General features: G+C 51.6%; 1 protein-coding gene across 6 annotated transcripts in view; it reads right to left on the bottom strand.

Moving 5' to 3' along the window:
- CACNA1A (calcium voltage-gated channel subunit alpha1 A) overlaps window positions 1-23118 on the bottom strand; it is a 194359-nt gene that overhangs the window by 43474 nt on the left and 127767 nt on the right. For all 6 annotated transcript variants that reach the window (XM_016192271.2, XM_016192270.2, XM_060181837.1 and 3 more), the window contains exons 22-29: window positions 21502-21631; window positions 19209-19268; window positions 18267-18373; window positions 8801-8900; window positions 7296-7456; window positions 6212-6349; window positions 3078-3279; window positions 1598-1762 (exon numbers count right to left, since the gene is read on the bottom strand). In XM_016192271.2, the coding sequence (XP_016047757.2) occupies window positions 1598-1762; window positions 3078-3279; window positions 6212-6349; window positions 7296-7456; window positions 8801-8900; window positions 18267-18373; window positions 19209-19268; window positions 21502-21631 (1063 nt within the window). The remainder of the gene's footprint in view (window positions 1-1597; window positions 1763-3077; window positions 3280-6211; window positions 6350-7295; window positions 7457-8800; window positions 8901-18266; window positions 18374-19208; window positions 19269-21501; window positions 21632-23118) is intronic.

Consider the following 23118-nt stretch of genomic DNA (forward strand, 5'->3'; position numbering starts at 1 on the left):
GATGTCGGACAGCTATACATACGACCTGGGCACCCCCAATGTGAGACCACGTCCCTCAACCAGTTAGAACACACACACACACACACACTCTCTCTCTCTCTCTCACTCAAGCTTCTTACACCTCATCTCAGTTGATACCTCGTTCCAGATGCAATCACCGCTACGGAGGTGGTTTTATTTATTCACTTATTATTATTTAAAAAATATTTATTTATTCCCTTTTGTTGCCCTTGTTGTTTTATTATTGTAGTTATTATTGTTGTTGTTATTGATGTCATCATTGTTGGATAGGACAGAGAGAAATGGAGGAGGGGAAGACAGAGAGGGGGAGAGAAAGACAGACACCTGCAGACCTGCTTCACTGCCTGCGAAGTGACTCCCTTGCAGGTGGAGAGCCGGGGGCTCAAACCCGGATCCTTATGCCGGTCCTTGTGCTTCGCGCTACATGCGATTAACCCGCTGTGCTACTGCCTGACTCCCGAACTTATTATTTTAAGGAAATAATTCCTTTCATTTGGCACCAAGGAATGAGATCAGGGCCTCACACATGATGATATCACAAAGTGGCCTCCTTAACCCTTACTTAACTTTTGAGGGGGGGAGAGGGAGATATGGCACAATAGTATCACTCCACCAACCACAGAGCTTCTTCTGGTGCTGGCCATGACACTCTCAGTTGCTGCCAGGGTTTGAATCTAGACCTCATACACATCAAGACGTGGGCTATTCAGGAGACCATTTTTTGCTCAAGCTCTTTCATCAGACTGAAATCAGTACTCTTCAGCTCTCAGTACTAAGTTACAAGAGTTTGAGCAGATGGAAGAAGAAATCAGAACAGCCCACAGGAGAAACTGAGGGAGCTGGAGGTATGGGCATTTTTAAATTCAACTTGTGAGCTCCTCACACTCCCCTCAAAAAGTTCATGGTGGCAAAAAAAAAATCTGAGGTATACACAGACTTAAAAGACCAAAAACAGGGGCTGGAGAGAGAGTTCAGTGGTAGAACACAGGACTGGCACACTTGAGGTTCTGGATTCAATGCATGTCTGGTACCACCATATACCAGAGGTGAGCAGTACTCTGGTCTCTTTCTTTTTATCATTTTTTCCTTTTATTGGATAGGAAAGAGAGAAATTGAAAGAAGCAGGGGACAGAGAAAGATAGACACCTGCAGATCTGCTTCACTGCTTGTGAAGTGACCTTCCTACAGGTGGGGAGCTAGAGGTTTGAACCAGTATCCTTGTGTTTCATACTATGTGCATTTAAGCTGGTAGACCACCACCAGGCCCCTCTTTCTCTATATCCTCATCTCATTATAAAATAAAATATTAAGAAAAGAGAATTGGGCAGGACTCAAATATACAGAGACTGAATGCCTTCCTTTCTACTGAGTAATGGTTGGTTAAGGAAGTAATCAAAAAGGAAACTAGTGCAAGACAAGAGCTATAAAAAAAAAGAGCTATGGAGGTGCAGCTAAAGCAGTCCTCAGAGGTAAATTCAAAGCCATGAAATGACAGCCAGAGTTTTCTGGTAGCAGATGGTTCCAGTTGACCAGGAGATAAAAGGGGTGGGGTTCTGGCAGAGCCAGGAAGACTCACCTTCATCATCAACACAATGGTATTGAGTGCAATCATGGCCATGATGGTGTACTCAAAAGGTGGTGATACCACGAACTGCCACATGCGATACTGGAAACTCTGTTTGTTCTGGGGCATGTGTCTGGTGAGGGGTTTGGCGCTGATGGCAAAATCGATACAGGCTCTCTGCAGGGGAAAAATTGCCACTTGAATATCTGTTCTCCAACTAGATCCCCTGGGCTGCCCAGAAATTCCAACAACACCCACACTTTTCTTCTCCCAACAAGCACAAAGATGTCTGCAACTGCCCAACCTTGTACTACAGCCTCTTTCCTCACCGCCTGGGGTCTCCCCTCATCAAGCAAGGGAAGTGGCTATTTCCCACAGTCCCCATTCCCACTTTGCAGAGGGAAAGGGAGGTTCAGAGAGGTTGAGCCACTTTGCGGAGGAGGCAGCCCAGATGCTAAAATGAGTCAGTAGCTGGGTCCGGACCCCAACATCTGAGCGACTGTGAAGATTCAGCGTTATTTCCCACGGAAATGTATCCCTTATCTCTGGGAGGCATTTTTCATTGGCTGTGATGTCCCTTGGGGTCCCTGGGAGACGTAACCTGCAGACAGCATTCCGCTGCCTCGCCGTCCCCAACTGCCCCGAGCTCGTTATCCTCTTTCTCCCTCCCTCCCTCCCTTCTTCTCTTTACTTTTGACAACAGACAGAAATTGAGGAGGGGGAGATAGCAAGGAAGAAAGACACCTGTAGACCCCCTTCACTGCTCTGAAGCTTCCCCCTGCAGGTGGGGAGTGGTGGCTCGAACCTGGGTCCTTGGGCTTGGTAATGAATGTGCTTAACAGGCTGTACCATTACCCAGCCCCCAATAAGCTGGTTTCTCTGTGTGCATGTATGTGGTGTGAATAACTGGTGGGTAATGTTCCTGCCATGTGTGTAGTATGTTCCCTATGGCATGTGTGTATGGTCTCAGCGTGCTGAATATCACATGTGAGCTGTGATGTATGTTTATGTCAGTACAGCATATGATGTGCTGAGTCGGCTCTCTGTGTTTCTGTGCTTTCCTGTATGCTCTAAGCTTCTCTGTGATGTCTCTCTTCTCTGAGTCTCAGTGTGGTCTGTCTCTGCTTTGTGTCCCTGTGTCCCTGTGGTGTGTCCTTTTATATCTCTATGCAGTGTCTCTGTGCTGTGATCTGTTTCTCTGTCCTCTATCTCTTCTGTGTCTCTGCTATATCTCTGTGTGGTCTTTTGCTGTGTGGCGTGTCCCTGAATGTGTTTCTGTGCTGTGTGGTGTGCTTCTGTGTCTCTGCGCTGTCTCTGTGTTGTGTGTGTGGTGTGTCTGAGTCTGTGTCCTGTGTCTCTGTGCTGTCTCTTTGTATCTCTGTGAGGTGTCTCTGAGTCTCTGCTGTGTCTGTGTTGTGTGTCCCTCTGTAGTGTCTCTGGGTGCAGTGTCTCTTGATGTCTCTGCGTCTCTGTGTCCCGGGCGTGGTGGCACCTCGTTCTTCTCCAGGCTGTACTCCTCCATCATCTTGTCGCCCTGCTCCTGGAAAGTGATGATGATCAGGGCCACGAAGATGTTGACAAAGAAGAATGGGAAGACCACGAAGTAGACCACGTAGAAGATGGACATCTCCATGCGGTATCCGGGGCTCGGGCCCTGGTTCTCGAAGGTGGCATCCACCGAGTGCTTGAGGACCCTGGGGGCCGGGGACAGGGAGTCGGGGGGCCAGTCAGAGGGAGAGCCCAGGAGAGCAGGCGCTCGAAGGTTCCAGACTGTGGTTGCATGCAGCCTGCCTGCATCCCCCGTGGAGTGTCCTAGTACTAGTCCCACCACAACTGCTGAGGATCCCCTCTCCCCCAGCCCCTCCCAGGCTATTCACCACTTGCCCCTCTGGTTTTTATTTTTCCCCACTACAATTTATTTATCTGTAGAGCTGGAGCCTCAAAGTGAGTGATTTCACCACTCCAAGGCCACTTGTTCATTCAGACAAAGAGACGGTGTGTGTGTGTGTGTGTGTGTGTATCAGAGCATCAGAACTTCCCCCAAGGACCACCGTAGTGCGTGCGCTCTACCTGTACAACTAACTCTATGGCCCTTCAATTAATCTTGCTTTGTGATGCCAGGACTTGGTGTATGGATGAGTCATTCTGTTTTAGAGAGACACAAAGTGAGAACAGGATATCCTCTGGCCTTATTCCACCCTACATGGGCTCCTTGGGTGCTGTCCATGGTGCTGAGGGGAGACCCCCCCAGAGCTCTGTCCACCCTCCATGGGGCTCCCTGGGTGCTGTGCATGGTGCTGAGAGAGGAGAGACCCCACATCCCTGCCCACCCTTGACAGGGATCCCTGGGGTGCTATGCCTGGTGCTGAGAGGAGAGACCCCCACAGCCCTGCCCACCCTCCATGGGGCTCCCTGGGTGCTGTGCATGGTGCTGAGAGAGGAGAGACCCCCACAGCCCTGCCCACCCTCCATAGGGCTCCCTGGGTGCTGTCCATGGTGCTGAGACAGGAGAGACCCCACAGCCCTGCCCACCCTCCATGGGGCTCCCTGGGTGCTGTGCAGGGTGCTGAGAGAGGAGAGACCCCACAGCCCTGCCCACCCTTGACAGGGATCCCTGGGGTGCTGTGCCTGGTGCTGAGAGGAGAGACCCCCACAGCCCTGCCCAACCTCCATGGGGCTCCCTGGGTGCTGTGCATGGTGCTGAGAGAGGAGAGACCCCCACAGCCCTGCCCACCCTCCATAGGGCTCCCTGGGTGCTGTCCATGGTTCTGAGAGAGGAGAGATCCCACAGCCCTGCCCACCCTCCATGGGGCTCCCTGGGTGCTGTGCAGGGTGCTGAGAGAGGAGAGACCCCACAGCCCTGCCCAACCTCCATGGGGCTCAATGGGTGCTGTGCAGGGTGCTGAGAGAGGAGAGACCCCACAGTCCTGCCCACCCTCCATAGGGCTTCCTGAGTGCTGGCCTGGTGCTGAGAGACCCACAGCCCTGCTCACCCTCCATGGGGCTTCCTGGGTGCTGTGCAGGGTGCTGAGGAGAGACCCCACAGCCCTGCCCACCCTCCATGGGGCTCAATGGGTGCTGTGCAGGGTGCTGAGAGAGGAGAGACCCCACAGTCCTGCCCACCCTCCAGAGGGCTCCCTGAGTGCTGTGCCTGGTGCTGAGAGGAGAGACCCACAGCCCTGCCCACCTCCATAGGGCTCCCTGAGTGCTGTCCAAAAGTGTGTTAAAAACAAGAATCTGTGTGCTGGGTGGTGACGCAGTGGGTTAAGCGCATATGGTGTGAAACGCAAGGACAGGCCTAAGGATCTTGGTTTGAATCCCTGGCTCCCCACCTGCAGGGGGCTCACTTCACAGGCAATGAAGCAAGTCTAGAGGTTTCTATCTTTTTCTCCCCCTCTCTGTCTTCCCCTCCTCTGTCCTTTTCTTTCTGTCCTATCCAACAACAATACTATTAATAACAATAATCATAACAGCAACAATAAACAACAAGGGCAACAAAAGGGAAAAAATAGCCTCCAACAGCAGTGGATTCGTGGTGCAGGCACTGAGCCCCAGCAATAACCCTGGAGGCAAAAAACAAAAAACAAAAACCAACCACACCTCCCTGAATGGTATTTTTGGGACTACTGGGTGGAGGACAAGGGGGAGGAAGTGGAGACTTTGAATTGCTAAACAAGTGGGGAATGGAAGCTAGCCCACCCGGCAGAGCACACACTTTGCCATATGCCAGGGCCCAAGCTTGAACACTGCACAGGGAAAGCTGCTTGAGTGGTGGACTGGGGCTGTGGGGTCTTTCTTCTGTCTGTCTCTGTCTCTCTCCCCGTCTCTGCCTGATAGTGAAAAGACAAAATAGAACACCAGGAAAGGTGGAATCAGATAGGTTAAAAAAACCCTAGTTGAAGAAGCAATTTGCTTCTACAAAAGCTAGATCTGCAACCTTCTGTACCCCACAGAGATCTTTGTTCCATACTCCTAGAAGAATTGAAAAAAATAGGGAAGCTTCAGATGGAGGGGATGGGATATGACACTCCGGTGGTGGGAACTGTATGAATTGTACTCTATTAATCACAATCAAAGTTGAACAATACAGAAACACAAAGCTGAACTTGCACTGGGCTTGATGCATGGCACCAAAGTAAAAGACTCTGGGGTGGTGGTGGGGGAGTTCAGGCCCTGGAACATGGCAGAAGAGGACCTAGAGGGGGTTGAATTGTTCTGTGGAAAATTGAGAAAAGTTACACATGTACTAACTACTCTATTTCACTGTTGACTGTAAACCATTAATCCCTCCAATACAGAAAAAAAAAAAAAACAACCAGCCAACCAAATAATAAAATCTTTGTGGCAGAATAAGAATACTATTAAGGAAAAAGAGAAGCAGGTGTCCCAGTAATCCCATGAGCCATTCTGCTTGGGGTAGGGTGTGGTGCAGTTACCCCAGAAATAATCCCAACATAGAATGTTCTCTTGCAAGATTAAGGGGGTAAAGTATGAAACACAACAGGCTACTCGTTCTGGGGAAGGTTTTCCCATCTCAGGGACCTAGGAGGGGGGCCCCCTTCTTTCTCTGGTATTTGCCCTGCCTGTCACCACCCCGGGGGTCTGTAGGGCCTGGGACCCACTTACTGGGGCCACCCCTCGCCGGTGGACACAGTGAAGAGAGTGAGCAGAGCCCACAGCACGTTGTCGTAGTGGAACTCATACTTCTTCCACTCGCGGTCCCGCGCCTTCACCTCGTTCTTCTCGTACAGAAGATACTTGCCGCTGTCAGGGGGAGGGGTCAAGGGGGAGGTGGGGGGTTGAGCTCAGAACCCTGCACGTACATGACCTCACTGATAAGTAGCCTCAGCTAAGTCTCTCATTCTTTATTTTAAAGAGAAAAAGGATGGAGAGGGAGAGAGTGACATGGAGGGAGGGAGGGAGGGAGGGAGGAGAAGAGAGGGAAAGGGAGAAAGAGTGCATGAGAGAGGGACAGAGAGGGAGAGAGAGGGAAAGGGAGATAGGAAGAGAGAGGGAGGGAGAGGGACAAAGATGGAGAAGAAGGGTGAGAGTGAGAGAGAAAAGGAGGGAGAAGATGGAGTAAAAGGAAGAGAGAAAGAGAGGGAGAGAATGAGAGGAAGGGGGAGAAAGGGAAAGAGGGAGAGAGGAGATATGAAGAAAGTGAGAGGGGAGACAGAAGGAGGGAGAGGGAGGAGTGAGGGAGAGAGAGAGGGAGAGAGAGAGAGAGGAAGAGAGAGAAGGAGACGAGGAGAGCCTCCCTTTGGCAGCTGTGATTCTGTGGATCAAACTCAAGACCTCATTCCTGAGACTCCAGTGCTTTATCCACTGCACCCCTGCACCCCTCCCAGGCAGCTGCAAGCTTCATTCTTAATGTTATTTTCCAAACACTCCATAATAAAAAAAACCAGATCTATTTATGAGAGGAACCCAGAGCCTCTCTCTGGCACATGTGATGCCAGGGCTCGAACTCACCACCTCATGCCTGAGAGCACAACGCTTTGTCCACTGAGCCCCTTCCTGGGCCACACTTTTTATTTACTTATAATGAGTGAGAAAAAGAAGAGAAGCCTCCTTCACTCTGGCACCTGCGATGCAGGGGCTCGAACTTGGGGCCTCAGTCACCTCCCTGGGTCTACCCCTCCAACCCTCGCCCTGGTATTTTTTGTTTTTTTTTTCAAGCTCCAGCGCCCCAGGGTCCCCCAGCACCCACCGACAATCCTTCTCAAACTCCTTGGACTCGTCCGTGCAGTGGAAGAACTTGCCCTTAAAAAGCTGCACGGCCACCACCGCGAAGATGAACATGAAGAGCATGTAGACGATGAGGATGTTGAAGACATTCTTGAGCGAGTTCACCACGCAGTCGAACACCGCCTGGTGGGGACAGCGGCGAGGGCCTGAGCACCCCCAGACTGTCACCACCACCCCCCTCTGACCATCTGGAATACCCAGGCCTTTCTCAGTTCTATTGGTCCAGGGATGCTCCCATTTTCTGGCTATCTTGCCATCCAGATGGACAGCTATAGAGAGGGAGCTGCCCCTGGTGCTACAGCTCCTCCCATGTGGAGTCAGGGCTCAAACCCGAGTGTCCCTGGCAAAGGAGGCATCTTATTCATTGAATGATCTCTTGGTCTTAAATTACTTTGTTTTAAATAAATCTTTTTATTGATTTTTTAAAAAAAATAGAGACAGAAATTGAGAAGGGAGGGGGAGACAGAGGAAGAGATGGAAAGACACCCGAAACCCTGCGCCACCACTTGTGAAGCTTTCTCTCTGCAGGTGAGGGCCGGGGGCTTGTACTCAGGTCCTAGGTGCATCACCAAATGGCCCACTGAATTATTTACTTTAAAAAATTATCAAACTGTTCTTGTGCATGTCTGGTTACCATTTATTTTCCCACTTAAGGGGAGAGTCTGGGAGATAATTTGCCCAGTTCAAGGACCTGGGTTCTAGCCCCCCAAGCCAATAGCCAGGCTATGATGTCTCTCTATCTCTTAGACTCAATGTAAAAAATATAGTGTCCACTGGAAGTTGTGCATCAGGGATCCCCAGTAAAAATCTTGATGGCAAAATAAATCGATTAGTAAGATCATATTTGTTGGACCAGGCAGTGGCACAGCTGGTAGAATGCACCTGTCACCATGTGTAAGGCTTTGGGTTCAAGCCCCCACTACCCACCTGCAGGAGAGGAAGCTTCACGAGTGATGAAGCAGGGCTGCAGGTGTCTCTCTTTCTCTCCCTTCCTCTCCCTGATAAATTTGACTCTATTAAATAATTTAAAGAGATTCTATTCTGTTCTAGCTGCAATGACACAAAGAAGTGATGATGTCTCTTAAGCTGCTTGCTCTGGCGTCACCTGCTGGCAGGATGCAGTAATACACCCTGTCGGAACAGTGATTTCCCATTATTAACCTGCTCTGCTGCCATCTGCTGGCCGGATTCGGTAACACACCCTCCTGGAGCAGAGAGAGTCCCTGCCATCTGCTTGCTCTGCTGCCATCTGCTGGCCGGATTCGGTAACACACCCTCCTGGAGCCCAGAGAGTCCCTGCCATCTGCTTGCTCTACTGCCATCTGCTGGCCGGATTCGGTAACACACCCTCCTGGAGCCCAGAGAGTCCCTGCCATCTGCTTGCTCTGCTGCCATCTGCTGGCAGGATTCGGTAACACACCCTCTTGGAGCAGTGAGCACTGTGCTCAAGCACCCATGGCCTCTCACCTTGAGCTTGGGCAGCCGCTTGATGGTTTTCAGAGGTCGCAGCACCCTGAGGACTCGCAGGGACTTGATGGTGTTGATGTCTTTGCCTTTGCTGTTTCCCCTGGAGGTGGGGTAAGAGCCAGGTGGGGGGAGGCACACGTGAGACCAGGACCTGGGGTGGGGGCAGCAGCTCTGCCTTTGCTTGTGTGGCTTAGGAGCCATGGGGCAACTTTCAGGGCACACAAGTCCCACCCCCAAGGTCCAGCTGGGCCCATGCAGCTTTGAGGGGTGACTCTCTGTCCCCCCACCCCCGCAGAACACTGTCCACTCTTCCCAGCCCATGGGATCTCTCTGACGATAGCTTCATAGCAAAAAAAAATCTTGGAAGATGGAATCATATCCCTCCGTTCCCAGTGGGGCAGGGTTCAGAAAATGTCTTAAGTATCCCACAAAGCCAGCCCCCCAGTTCCCTGAGGGTCCCTCCAATGCCCCCTCCCCTAGGAGAACCAAGGACCATCAGCTGTTAAGAAGGATGGTGGACCCACACCCACCCTCTTTATTTCAGAGAACTGCAGTCTGGGGTGCCTGGGGAATCTGAGATTCAGTATTGGGGACCCCCTGCCCCTTGAAGTTACTGGGGGCTGGCCATGGGGACACCCCACTTCCTCTGTCCCCTCAGATCTGGGTGTTAAGTTCAGATTTCTGATAAAAATATCCTCCTTCCATCCCTGGTCACTCACTGAGACTGGATCCCACTGGCCAACTGCCTGTCCTCCCCAAATCCATTCCCATGTCTCCTCCCATCAGAATGGAGTGACAAAGCTGGTGATCTTGTCACGCTGGGGATCAGAACTCCCCCCCACCATCAGGATATCCCCATTACTCACTCCCAGGACAGCACCCACATTTCTGGAACTTGTGTGACCCCACCCACTACCTCTGATCCTTCTGCCCCACCCACCTGAGCCCCCCTTTATGCCTGTGTTCCTGGGGTCACACACACACCCTCTTGCACCTCTGCACCCACATATTCCATCTGTAGCCCTCAGCACCCCAAGGTCAGCCATAACCCCAGGCGCCAGGAACCTTCTTTCTGTCAAGTGGTAGCCTCTCAAAAAAAAAAAAAAGGCTTTGACTCTGAATTGTTCTTTTTGGGGGGTTCCCTTCCCCTTCAATCTTGGGACCCCCCTTCCCCCAGTACACTGTCTCAGAATGCACTTAAATAGATATCGACCAGTTTTGCTTTATCTATTTATTTTTTTGGGGGGGACTTCCCTATACATTTGCCTCCTAGAAGAGCTACCCCATTTATATGCCAAAATAAGATTCCCACCCCTTTTGTTTCTCTTTCTTTCTTTGACACCAGGGTTATCACTGGGGCTGGAGCCTGCATCCAGCAGTCATTATTTTTTGATAGGGGTTGAGAAACAGAGTGAAGGAGACACACCTGGATTGCTGCTCCGTGGCATGTGAAGCTTCCCCTCTGTGTGTGGGAACTGGGGGCTTGAACCCAGGTCCTTGCACACACCAACATGCGCTTTCTACTGGGTGCACCCCTGCCCGAGACCCCATTCACTCATTCACTCTTTCCTTACTTCCTCTCTCTCTTCCTTCCTTCCCCTTCCTTCCTTCTTTCCTTCCTTCCTTTCCTTCTTCCTTGTCATCAGGACTTTAAGCTGGCATTATCCCACTACCACTCCTAGTGAATTCTTTTCTCATTTTCTTTTTTAGACACAGAGAGGAGAGACCCCACAGCCCTGCCCACCCTCCATGGGCTCCCTGGGTGCTGTGCAGGGTGCTGAGAGAGGAGAGACCCCACAGACCTGCCCACCCTCCATGGGGCTCCCTGGGTGCTGTGCCTGGTGCTGAGAGGAGAGACCCACAGCCCTGCCCACCCTCCATGGGCTCCCTGGGTGCTGTGCAGGGTGCTGAGAGAGGAGAGACCCCACAGCCCTGCCCACCCTCCATGGGCTCCCTGGGTGCTGTGCAGGGTGCTGAGAGAGGAGACACCCCACAGCCCTGCCCACCGTCCATGGGCTCCCTGGGTGCTGTGCAGGGTGCTGAGAGGAGAGACCCCACACCCCTGCCCACCCTCCATGGGGCTCCCTGGGTGCTGTCCATGGTGCTGAGAGAAGAGAGACCCTACATTCCTGCCCACCCTCCATGGGGCTCCCTGGATGCTGTCCATGGTGCTGCCAGGGATTCAAACCCAGGGTCACATGCATGATGAGGTGTGTCCTCTCCAGGTTGAGCTCTTAAAGCTCTCTGTATCCCTAGAGTGTGAGACACACACCAGCAGAGTTACCGAGAATGACCTTAATTTTGCCAAGTCAGACATCGGCTTAAGTATCTAGACAACATAACAGAGCCACAATTTCTTCTCCCTCAAGCGTCTCTCAGGGGTGGCTTCTGCCTCCCTCACACTTGATTTTCCAGCCAGGGTAGGGCACCTGCACTGTGAAGTGAGCAACCCAGCTTCGAGCCCTGCCACCACATGGAAAGGGCTCCTGCAGCAGAGGAAGCTCTGTTTTTTAAACGTCTCTCCTGCCTCCCCTCTCTTTCTCGGAAAGAAAAGTGGGCTGGGATGCAGCACACAGTGCCTGCCCGAGGTCCTAGCTCCATGGTGAGCCCATCAACTTAGCCACCAACACTTTTCTTGAAACACAAATGGAGTGAGCGAAAGTGAGTTCTTTGGAACCAAGAGCTGGCTTGGAAGCTATAATCACAGCTATTTCTTTCTCGCTCAATCTCCTTACCCTCCCCTCCAGCCCCCCGCATCCCTGGGTCGCTGAGGGATGTCACCCCAATGAATGACACCACTGTCACCTAGTTCACAAAGTCCTTTGATGAGATTTTTAAAAAACCTCCTGACCAATTTAGGGTGGGTATAAAAATGACCTCACAAGGGACCAGGCGGTGGTTCACCTGGCTAAGTGCACAATAATACAAGGTGCAAGGACCGGCATGAGGATATGGGTTCAAGCCCCGGCTCCCCACCTGCAGGCGAGTAGGTTCCCAGGCGGCGAAGCAGGTCTGCAGGTGTCTGTCTTTCTCTCCCCCTCTCTGTCTTCCCCTCCTCTCTCCATTTCTCTCTGTCCTATCCAATAAGAATGGGGGAAAAAATGGCTGCTGGGAGCAGTGGATTCCTAGTGCCAGCATTGAGCCCCAGCGATAACCCTGGAGGTGAAAACAAAAATTATATATATATAACTTCAAACATGGAGGTCCAGGTTGTATAGAGCACTGAGAACTATTCTCTGCGGTCCACGGGGTGGACTTCTGGGGTCACACCAGCCCCATTTTCCATGCTGGTGCCAGGAAGTGCTAAGAAACAACCTTTTATTGTTTTATTTAATTCTTACTATGACTATTATTATTTTCCACAGAGCCCTAGGAAGCTAGACCTTTCTTTCTCTCCTCAGCAGCAGCCCCTTTTGCTAAATCCATTGAACCCCCCAGATTAGTCCTTTCTGTTCTCTGCCAAGAGCCCGGCTGATGGTGAGACATGGCAGAAGGGGGACAGTGACTGACACCCTTGGGGGAGGGTGGGGACACAGCTACGAGGACACGGAGGACCAGAACGAGACAGGACAAGAGAGTGCGAGAGAGACTTTACCGTGTACTGCTCCTGGCGAGGGCGGCAGCGCCAAGGGAGAGAGACTGTAAGCGCCTCAGAAGAGAGAGAGAGAGAGAGAAAGAGAGAGAAAGAGAGAGAGAACAGAGGACACACAGAGACATGCACGACCCATAGACGTCCCACCCCGGCCAGCTTGGCCTCAGGTTTGAGGCTCCAGTAGGCGACCATCCCGGGAAGACTCCCCACCACACACCCTTTTCCCCCTCCCTCCCCAACCCTGTTGGGAGCCCTGCCCTGGAAGGCTCCTCCCAGCCCCCCCTGGGAATCGTCCAGAACCACTGAGAATGTCACCCCCACCCCCCAAGAAGCAGGACAGCCATCAATTCCTCAGTGTCCCCATAGGGGCATTCCACCCTCAAGTTCAAGGGTCAGCCTCTTGGCTCCAAAGGTGTTGGAACAGGAAGGTTTGAGAACCCTTCTACAGTGGGGGACTCGAGACGTGGTGAAAGGACATGAGTTCGAATCCCAGTCAGATAACGACCCTGCTTTGGCTTCGGAGGACTCTGCTGTTTCTTGTTTTAACTTCATGATAGGCAGATAGGTTTTATTTTATTTATTTATATATTGGATAGAGACAGAGAGAAAGGGAAAGGGAAGAGGGAGACAGAGAGACACCTGCAGCCCTGCTCCACCACTTGTCAAGCTTCCCCTCTGCAGGTGGGGATCAGGGGTCCGAACCCAGGTCCTTATGCTCAGAGATGTGTGTGCTTAACTGGGGGTGCCACTGTCTGACCGTCAATATGTAGGGATTTTAATTAATTTGATAGAGACAGAGAGAAATTGGGAGGGAAGGGGGAGAGAGAGTGGGAGAGAGAGACAGAGAGACCTGCAGCCCTGTTCCACCACTCCCGGAGCGCTCCCCTTGCAGGTGGGGAGTGAGGGCTCGAACCCAGATCCTTTTGCACTGGAATGCATTGTGCTCAACTGGGTTAACCTAAATATATTTCATTCTATTTTAGTGAACTAGAGTGATACAGAGGGAAAGATAGAGACGGAGAGAGAGCCCAGGGCCCCGCTGAGCTCTGGCTGCTGGTGGTGCTGGGGATGGAACCTGGGACCTCAGAGCTTCAGGCGGGAGAGTCTCTTTGCAGAACCCTCCCACTGTCTCCGCTACCAATCTGACATTTTCTTATTTTTTTAAAAATAGTTATTTTCCATAGAGACAGAAAGAAATTGAGAGAGAAGAGGGAAAGAGGGAGAGAGAGAGAGAGAGAGACCTTTAGCCTTGCTTCACTGTTCATAAAACTTCCCTCTCCCATCCCCTGCAAGGTGTTCGTGGGTGGCCAGGGGCATGAACCCAGGTCCTCCGGCCTGAGGAAACACGTGCCCCACCAGATGAGTTACCTTCTGCCCCCGTAAGAATGCCTTTGAAAGTGATTTTGGGCATCAGACCCCCTGGCTGTGAGGCCCGGAGAGGAAGATTGAGATTCAAACTCAGGTCACATCCTCCATGTTCTCAGACATGGGGTTGGGAGATAAACATAAAAAAACACACCTTTGGAGAGTGGCAGGGGGCTGTTTGAGGACAAGGATTTTTAAAGAAGTGGCTGTCCCCTCCTTTCGAGATTTTTTTTTTTTAATTTTACTTTCTGCCAGTCTGGCATACAGGAATGGTTCGATCAAGGTGCTGGCAGCTAGGTGCCCGGCAGACTCTTGGAGGGCCAGGAGGGCAGGGTCGCCGGATGGAAGAGCAGATAGGCAATGAGTGATGGGTGATGCGAGTGCGGGCGGTCAGGGGCGGTGTGGGTGAACACACACACACACACACACACACACACACACAGATCTGGACAAGGGGCAGCAGGGATAGACGTCATCAGAGGCCTCTGAGACGCACATGGAACACCCAAAGAGGGCACAGTCACAAGGCTGGGGCAACAAGAGTCCTTTGCACAAGGAAGGGGGTCACCATGGGTCCCCTGTCCTTGGATTTCTGGGTTCTGCCCCTGAGGGAACCCCGTGGCCACACCTCATTCTGCCACCGTGTGAGACTCCACCATCAGGGTCGAGTAGTGACGTCCCCACCCTGCCCCCAATCTGACAGTTGAGTCCCCTCAAGCCAATTTAAGGATCTTGCAGGACTCACTCCCTGCCTCCCTGTTCCAGCCTCACGAACCATCTGGGCCTCAGTTCCCCCAGTGTGAAATCCAGCCCATCACAAAGGCAGACAAGAAGAGAGAGATACCATCTCCTACAAGAGCATCCAGAATCTCCCATTGAAGATTTGGAGACACGACTCAAGAACACAGCAGCAGCGGAGGGCTCCTGGTCTTTGCTCTCATTAGTCTGGTCCTCAGGGAATGCAGGCATGGTTTGATCAAGGTGCTCGGCTATCTGTGCCTGGCCTGTGGCCTTCCCCAGGGGGGCCCATAACAGGGAGCTGGTGGAGGGGGGTGGGGACATCTCCATCTATCTTTCCATTTCCACCCCAGCCCCATCTTCAGAAATCCTACACTCGTTAGAATCTCACCAGGACAATCTGTCACCATTCAATTCCTGCAAGATCCATGAACCTGTTTTCTGCCTGGATGTTTCTCTTGCATAAGAATTAAAAACAGGGGAGTCAGGCAGTAGCGCAGCAGGTTAAGCGCAGGTGGTGCAAAGCGCAGGATCCTGGTTCGAGCCCCCGGCTCCCCACCTGCAAGGGCGTCGCTTTACAAGTGGTGAAGCAGGTCTGCAGGTGTCTGTCTTTCTCTCCCCCTCTCTGTCTCCCCTCCTCTCTCCATTTGTCTCTGTCCTATCCAATGATGACGACATCAAGAACAACAATAATAATAGCTACAACAATAAAAGAACCAGGGCAACAAAAGGGAATAAATAAATATTAAAAAATAATTAAAAACAAAACCAAACAAAAAACACCATGCTAAATAGGGACTTCCCAGGGTGAGAGCTGGCTGGAAGACTGTGTTCACTGCATCTCTGCTGTGAATCACTTAGAAAAGTCAACTGTACACGACACCAAGATTCAAAGAAAAAACAAAAATCAACAAGCAAAAGAAAACAGCTCTGGGGGAAGAGTCCACTGACCTTGAAGTCTTTTTGCTTGGTTGGAAAACTGAGCTTTTCTGTTTGTTTTAATTAGTTCAAAAATTTTAAAGATTTTATTTATTTATGAGAAAGATAGGAGGAGAGAGAAAGAACCAGACATCACTCTGGCACATGTGCTGCCGGGGATCGAACTCGGGACCTCACACTTGATAGTCCAAAGTGTTATCACTGCGCCACCTCCCGGAACACAACTATTTTTAAAATTGATTGGAAGGAGACAGCCAGAAGTTGAGAGGGGAGGGGGGAGGTAGAGAGGGAGAGAGACAGAGAGACACCTGCAGCCCTGCTTCACCCCTCGCAAAGTTTCCCACCTGCAGGTGGGGACTGGGGGCTTAAACCCGGGTCCTTGTGCATTAATTATAATGTGTGTGCTCAACCAGGTGCGCCACCACCTGGCCCCCGGAAGCTGAGTTTTGTGTTTGCACTTTGAGTTCGCTTCAAGTTGAGTTAACTTGTAAGTGAGGGGAGGAAAGCCGGGGTCGAGAAGCTTGTTCCTGGGTCTCTCCCCCAGCCCCCAGATAGAGAGGATCATATTGGGGCGTGGGTGGTGGAGGCAGGCCAGGGCAGCCCTTGAAGCATCCTCTTCAGGACCAAAGTTGGTACCCAAGGTGAAGGGGTGGGTGCCAGGCATAGAGAGAAAGCAAGAAGGGAAGAAGGGGAAAGAGGAAACAGGAGGGGAGCCAAGGCAGAAAGGGAGGTAAGGGGAAAATGAAGGGAAAAGAGAGGTGGCAGCAAGGAAAAAGATGAGAGAAACAGAGACGGGGGAGGCAGACAGGAGTCAGACGGCCATAAGCCTCCTTCCTCCTTCCCCTCCTAACCCCTTGTGGTAAATTTCCACCAGCTGAGAAGTCTCACAAATTCTGGAGCCTTCTGGCTTGTCTGACCTCATTGTGTTCTTGCGAGAAAGAATCAGAGTGGCCCAGTTTGGCCCTTAAATAGGAAATGGGTCACTGCCCTGGTCTCTTGACATATACCATGCCCTCACTGTCTGGGGTGTGTGTGTGCGAGGGGCGGGGGTGGAGACCCCCAGAGATCTGCTGAGAAGAAATTCAGGAAGGCCCCCCCCATCCCTGTCATCTCCCAGTCTAGGTGTTAGGGCTGGAATTTCTCTGATACCTTCCTGTCTAGGATTGGTCCACAGCGACAAGAACAGATTTGTTGGTGGGCCCCGTGGGGCAGGGCAGGGGGCTGATTCATCCAGGGCAGGGGGCTGATTCATTCATGACTGATTCATTGGGTCAGTCATGAGCATCGGTAACTAGAGGAAGATACTGCTAGGTTTGGTACCAGGGTTGGGGGCCATCTTGGAAAAGCCACCTAGAACTCAGGCACAATTTTAGATTGCCGGATAAGACTTTGGAGCCATCTTAGAATGATTACAGAGACCTAGGATGCCATCTTGAAACAAGTGCCCATGATTTGGGTGCCATCTTGGAATGGCTGTCCAGAACTCAGATATCATCTTGCAATGGCTGTGAGTGACACCTTAGATTGACTACCGGGCCCTAGGGCACCATCTTGAGATGGCTGCCCACAAATCAGCTGACATCTTGGAATGGCTGCTAAGATTTTGGGTGCCACGTTGCAATGACTACTGAGTCTAAGGGCGCCATCTTGAAATGGTTGTCTACATATCAGCTGCCATCTTGGAATGGCAACTAAGACTCTGGGGCCATCTTGGAGTAGCTACTGAGTCCTCAGACGCGATCTTGAAATGACTGCTCACCACCTGGGTGTCAACTTGGAATGGCTTCCCAGAACCCAGTCACCATCTTGGAATGGCTTTGAATAACATCTTGGAATATTTACTGGGCCCTAGGGTGCCATCTTGAAATGGTTACTCCCAAATCAAGTAACATCTTGGATTGAGTACCGACTCACTCCTCTTGAGATTATCTGTCCAGAACTCAGGTGCCACTTCCAGATGGCTACTAAGTCTTTGGGTGCTATTTTGGAATGACCTACTGAATCCAAGGTGATGCCATGAAATGGCTGCCCACTATTTGGGTGCCATCTTGGAATGGTTGTCCACCATTTGGGTACCATCTTGGAATGGCTGCCCAGAACTCAGCAGTCATCTTAAGAGTAACTACTCAACTCAACTCCCCCTGAGTGGTATGTTGCAATAGCAATCCACAACTCAGGAGCCATCTTAAAATGACACACGACCCTCTACCTCAACCACTTGGGTGCCATCTTGGAATTGCTACCCCCAGACATCACAATGGGTTAACAATTCAGTCCCTGGAAGCCCAGTTGGGACAGCCACCCACAGCTTGGGAGTCATCTTTCAGAGGGCAGAATGTCTTCAGACCACTGGGACACACCAAGGGAGTCACCAGGTCTATAACTAAGGGGGGCTTCAGGCTGGGGGGGATGTGGTTGGGAGATTGGGGGTTTGATTCTCATGCACATTCACTCCCTGATTGTCTTTTTAGGGGCTTCCCCAAAGAGACAGGCTGGGTGGGGTACAGCTTGTGGACCAGAAGGAAGATGGAATGTTCCGGCGTTGGCGGTGGAGGTGAAGCTAGGTCTACTGAAAGCGTCATGGTGTAGGGGTGAGTGAGGTGGCCGTGGGAGGACGTAGAAGATGGGGGAGACCCTTCTCCTCCTTCCTCCCTACCTGGTGGCCAGCATGCACAGGCCAACTGATGCTCTTCCTAAAAGCATGCAGGTGCCTCCCGCCACCCCAGAGCCCACTCTTTCCCCATCTTGACACCCTCATAAAAAAATGTCCCCCCCCTCCAGAGCCAGTAGGTAAACTGCAGGAAGAAGGGGAGGCTTCCCCAGGAGACTTACGTGAAGGCAAAGGCCACCAAGGCCCCACTGACCACTATGAAGTCGAGAATGTTCCAGAGGTCTCGGAAGTAGGCACCCTGGTGTAGGACGAGGCCCAGGTCGATCATCTACACGGGGAGAAGATAAGCATCTCTCACTCGGGGTGAGGGGGTGGCAGCAACCATCCTCCAGCCTCTGGGGGAGAGGCATGGTGAACTGAAGAGATTGCCACAGAGGACGGAGGACTGCCCAGAACTCAAGCGCCATCTTGGCATGCTTGGGTCTTTGGATGCCATCTTGGAATGGTTGTCTAAAATAAAGGTTCTCCCTTGGAATAGCTACTAAGCCTTTGGGTGCTACCTTGAGGTGGCTTATTGAGATTTCAGGGGCCATATTAGAATAGCTATTAAGCCTTTGGGTGCCATCTTGGAACGGCCATCAAACCTCAGGCTCCCATTCTGGAATGATTTTTACACTACGTGGCTATCTCGAAACGGCTGCTCCAGCATCACCTTGGAACAACCGCTGAGAACTCAGAAGTCACCTTAGAGTTAGCAAAGCAAGTCACCAGCTGGAGTCTTGACGTAGCCACACACACAACGCAGAAGTCAACTTGGAAGGGCCCAGATGGTGCGTTATCGTGGGTTGGCTGCCTGGAACTCAACATTACCTTGGAGGAGCCAGGAGCCCCTCTGGGGCAGTGCAATTCTTCGGTCATCTAAGACAGTTCTGAACTGCCTCTTCCTCAGTTCAAACCTCCAGGGGCATTCCTGGGTTTCTTGTTGTCACTCTCCACCGGCAAAACCTCGCCGACTTCACCTTCCAAAGCGTATGCCTCACTAGCATCACTCCAAATACCGCAGGATGTCACCACCCTTCCTTGGCCCTCCCACCTCCCTGAGGGTAAGAGCCAACGCCCCCCTCCACCTTCCCCCCCAGAGTCCTGGCCTCTCCTGCCCTCACCTTGATGACCATCTCGAAGGTGAAGACACCTGTGAACACATAGTCGAAGTACCGCAGCACCTGCAGGAAGGAGATCAGAGCCAGGAAGGGCGTGGTGGTGGGTAATTGGCTCACTCCGGCCAAGCCCCCCAAGCAACAGGATCCACTGCATGGAGGGACGTGGGCGTCAGGGACAGTGAGAAAGGGTGTTCACTGTACAGAGGGGGCCTGTCTCCTTGGCTGGTTCACACGTAACTGGAAATTGATCAGCAGGTAGCCATGGGGGCTCTCTAGCAGTAAATAAATAAACAACCGAGGGGGTAGAGAGGCAGGCAGTGGTATGTCTGGTTAAGTGCTCACATTACAGTGCTCAAGGACACAGGTTCAAGCCCTCCCGGACCCACCTGCAGTGGGGAAAGCTTCATGAGTGGTGAAGCAAGGCTACAGATGTCTCTCGATTTCCCCTCTCTCAATTTCTCTGTCGCTATCCAATAATAAATACGTAAAAGTATTTTTAAAAATTATGATGTGGTCCAGGAGGAAGCACAATGGATAGAGCACTGGACTCTCAAACAGGAGGTCCTGAGTTCAATCCCCAGCAGCATATGTATCAGTCCTAGTGGTTTCCTTCACTCTTAGCCAGAGACAGAGACACCTCCGGCCTCCTGGAGTGGGCAGGGGCTTTGCTCATTCTTGGACCCCTTCCTCAGCCTACCCCAAACAGCTGGAAGTCATGGGGTGTCTCAGTCTCAGCCTCAGCCTCAGAGACAGCCTCTTCTGTCCCCCAGAGGAAAATGACATAATCGGTTCTAACTGTTGTCCTCCTTCTGTCCCCGCCCTGTCCCCAGAGGGCTAGAGGAAGGCAAGGAGTGTCGGGTAAGCCCTGGTGGCTGGGGCTGACTGGCCGTGCCTGGCTCCTAACCTACTTAGCAGCGAGGCTGGTCAATGCTGCAGGTGCTGGGGAGGGGAGGATCTTTGAGCCTCAGTTTCCCCTTCTGTTCAAGGGAGATCCCCGGGGCAGCTTGCAGGGAGGGTCTGAGCAGTAGACAAAGGGAACAAAGAGGGCTGGTTACTGGAAGACCCCGAGTGCCCGACCCTGTGAAGGGAGGGTTTTCTTTTTGTTGTCAGTGGGACTTCGTGGCTCCCAGCAGAGTTAGAACGAGAGAGAGAGAAAGAGAAAGAGAGGAAGATAGGGAGAAAGAGAGAGAGAGAAAGGGATGAGAGAGGGAGAAAAGGAGAGAGGGAGAAAAGGAGAAAGAGAGAGAGAGAGAGGGAGAAGGAGAAAGAGAGAGGGAAAGAGCAGAGGGGGAGAGAGAGAGGAAGATAGGGAGAAAGAGAGAGAGAAAGGGAGAAAGGGATGAGAGAGGGAGAAAAGGAGAGAGGAGAGAGAGAGGGAGAAGGAGAAAGAGAGAGGGAAAGAGAAGGGGGAGAGAGAGAAAGAGAGAGAGAGGGAGAAGCAGAAGGAGGAAGGGAGAAAGATGGCGGCTGGGGGGAGGTGGTGTCATGCTGACTAGAGTGCATATTACCCTGTGAAAGGACCCAAGTTCAAATCCCCTTGGTCCCCACCTGAAGGGGGAAGCTTCACTCATGGTGGAGAAAGACCGCAGGAGTCTCTCTGTCTCTCTCCCTATCTCTCCCTCTCTTCCCAATATTTCTCTACCCAATCAAATAAAAGAGGGGGAGAGAGAAAGTGAGAGACAGAGAGAGAGGGTGGGGGTAGGGATGGGGGCGCACTCGGTAGAATGCATATGTTACCATGTGCAAGGACCTGGGTTCAAACCCAGTGGTCTCCATTTGCAGGGGAGAAGCTTCATAAATGGTGGAGCAGGGCTGCAGGGATTTCTCTGTCTCTTTCCCTCTTTATCTCCTCCTCCCCCTCTCAATATCTTTCTTTCTTCTTTTTTTTTCTTAGTGGTCGACTTTTATTTTATTCATTATCTTATTTTATTATTATTTGCTTAGCTTTGCTTAGGGTGGTGCAGGGGACTGAACCTTGGACTTTGGAGCCTCAGGCAGGAGAGTCTCTTTGCAGAACCATTATGCTATCTAGCCTTGCCCACTCAATATCTTTCTATCCTATAAAAAAGAGAAAGAAGGGAGGGAGGGAGAGAGAGAGAGAGAGAGAGAGAAAGGGGAGATAGCACCGAAGCTTCCCCCAGTGTGATGAGGCTCTTCCTATCTCCTTCTGGGGTTTTCTAGACAATTCTTGTTATAGCTACCGGCCAGGAGGACCAGTCTCCCCTCCCCCCCAGAACCCTATGGAATCATGGGAAGTGGGAGGGGCGGAGGGTGTCCCAGGAGGCAGCAGACTCACGTTGTTCCTGGGCGCGTTGGGCTGGACAGGGTCCTCGGCGGCCAGCGCGATGCTGCTCATGGCAATGACCATCAAGATACACATCTCGAAGTAGCGAAGGTTCAGGATGTAATGGCATAGGCGGCGGAGGCTGGGGGCGGGGGGTGGGCATGCAGGGGGCCACTCAGTCTCCTTCCACAGTCTCCCTCCTGGTTCTCCCGCCTCCAAAGAGCCCACACGCGTCCAAATCTGCCTGTCCTAGATCCTGCCACTGTCTTAGAGTCCCAGGACGCCCCACCCGCCCGAAAAGCATGGGGATTCGCCCCTCCCTTTACGCGTCCTGAATACATGTTTCCTGTCAAGCCTCAAGTGACCCTCTTGGGACAGTGTGACTCCCAGGCTAACCTCTACTTTGGCGAGCGTTGGGGCTTGGAAGGCAGAGCTCGGAGCTGCCAGAGATGGCTGTGTGGGGTGTGTGCGTCACATGAGATCGTGTGTGTGTGTGTGTGTGTGTGTGTGTGTGTGTGTGTGGGAAAGGTCTGGTGAGCCAACCAAACAGGGAAGCAAATTCCTTCCATCTTTCTTCCTTCTAGACTTCCTTCCTTCCTTCCGTCCGTCCTTCCTTCCTTCCTTCCAGATTTCTCTCCCTCTTTCCTATCCATAGACACCATTCTTTCTTTCCAGATCCCTTTCCTCCCTTCTCTCCAGACTTCTCAATTCCTCTTTTAAAATATTTTTTTCTTTTAATTTCCATTTACTTATTATAGGATAGAGATAAAAATTGATAGGGGAGAGGGAGACAGAGAGGGAGAGACAGACAGACACTGCTTCACTACTCATGAAGCTTTCCCCTTGCAGGTGCTGCAGGGGCTTGAACCTGGGTCCTCAATTTCTTTATTTCCTTCTTTCCTACTTCCCTCCCTCCTCCCAGAGTTCCCTCTCTCCATCCTCCCTTCTCTTCTTTATTTCCCTTCCTTCCTTCTGAAATCCCTTCCTTCTAGGTTTCAACTTTCCCTTCTTCCTTTCCACAAGTTTAGGCAAGTAACGTAGTCCTTCCGGGTCAAAGAAGTCTCTTCTGTGAAATGGCTAAGTGTCCTCTTTTGGCGCAGGCGCCGCCATGCCAGCTGCTTGGCACGGTACCAGCTTCGCAGGAGGTTCAGCACGGCTGAGACTCCCCAGGCCAAACTGAACCCATCTCGCCTTTTGCCACGTACAGGGCTTGGGGTTAAGCTCTGTGTGGTCTTGATAATCTTTTCCTGTGGCCACGCTCAGAGCCTGACCAATGACAAAAATAACGACAAAACCTGCACTGCACTCTGTAAGATCGTTCACAATGGAACAAGCAACATCAGTGATGCAGAATTTGTCAGGAGACTCCAAGGGGAAGAATTGTTTTCCCTTCTGTCTATACCACTTCCTTTAGTATTCCCTCTAAAATATAAGATTAGTGGCTCCCACAGTGGAGGGGCCACCTTACACGGCATAATTAATAAATGAAAAGTTATGGTACCTGCATAAATACAATGGGCTTTTTAACCTACCACTATGCCTCCACTTCCTTTTGATGCCCTTGTTGTTTTATTATTGTAGTTATTGTTGTTGTTATTGATGTCGTTGTTGTTGGATAGGACCGAGAGA

The sequence above is a fragment of the Erinaceus europaeus genome, chromosome 23 (genome assembly GCF_950295315.1).
Source record: "Erinaceus europaeus chromosome 23, mEriEur2.1, whole genome shotgun sequence".
Taxonomy (NCBI): domain Eukaryota; kingdom Metazoa; phylum Chordata; class Mammalia; order Eulipotyphla; family Erinaceidae; genus Erinaceus; species Erinaceus europaeus.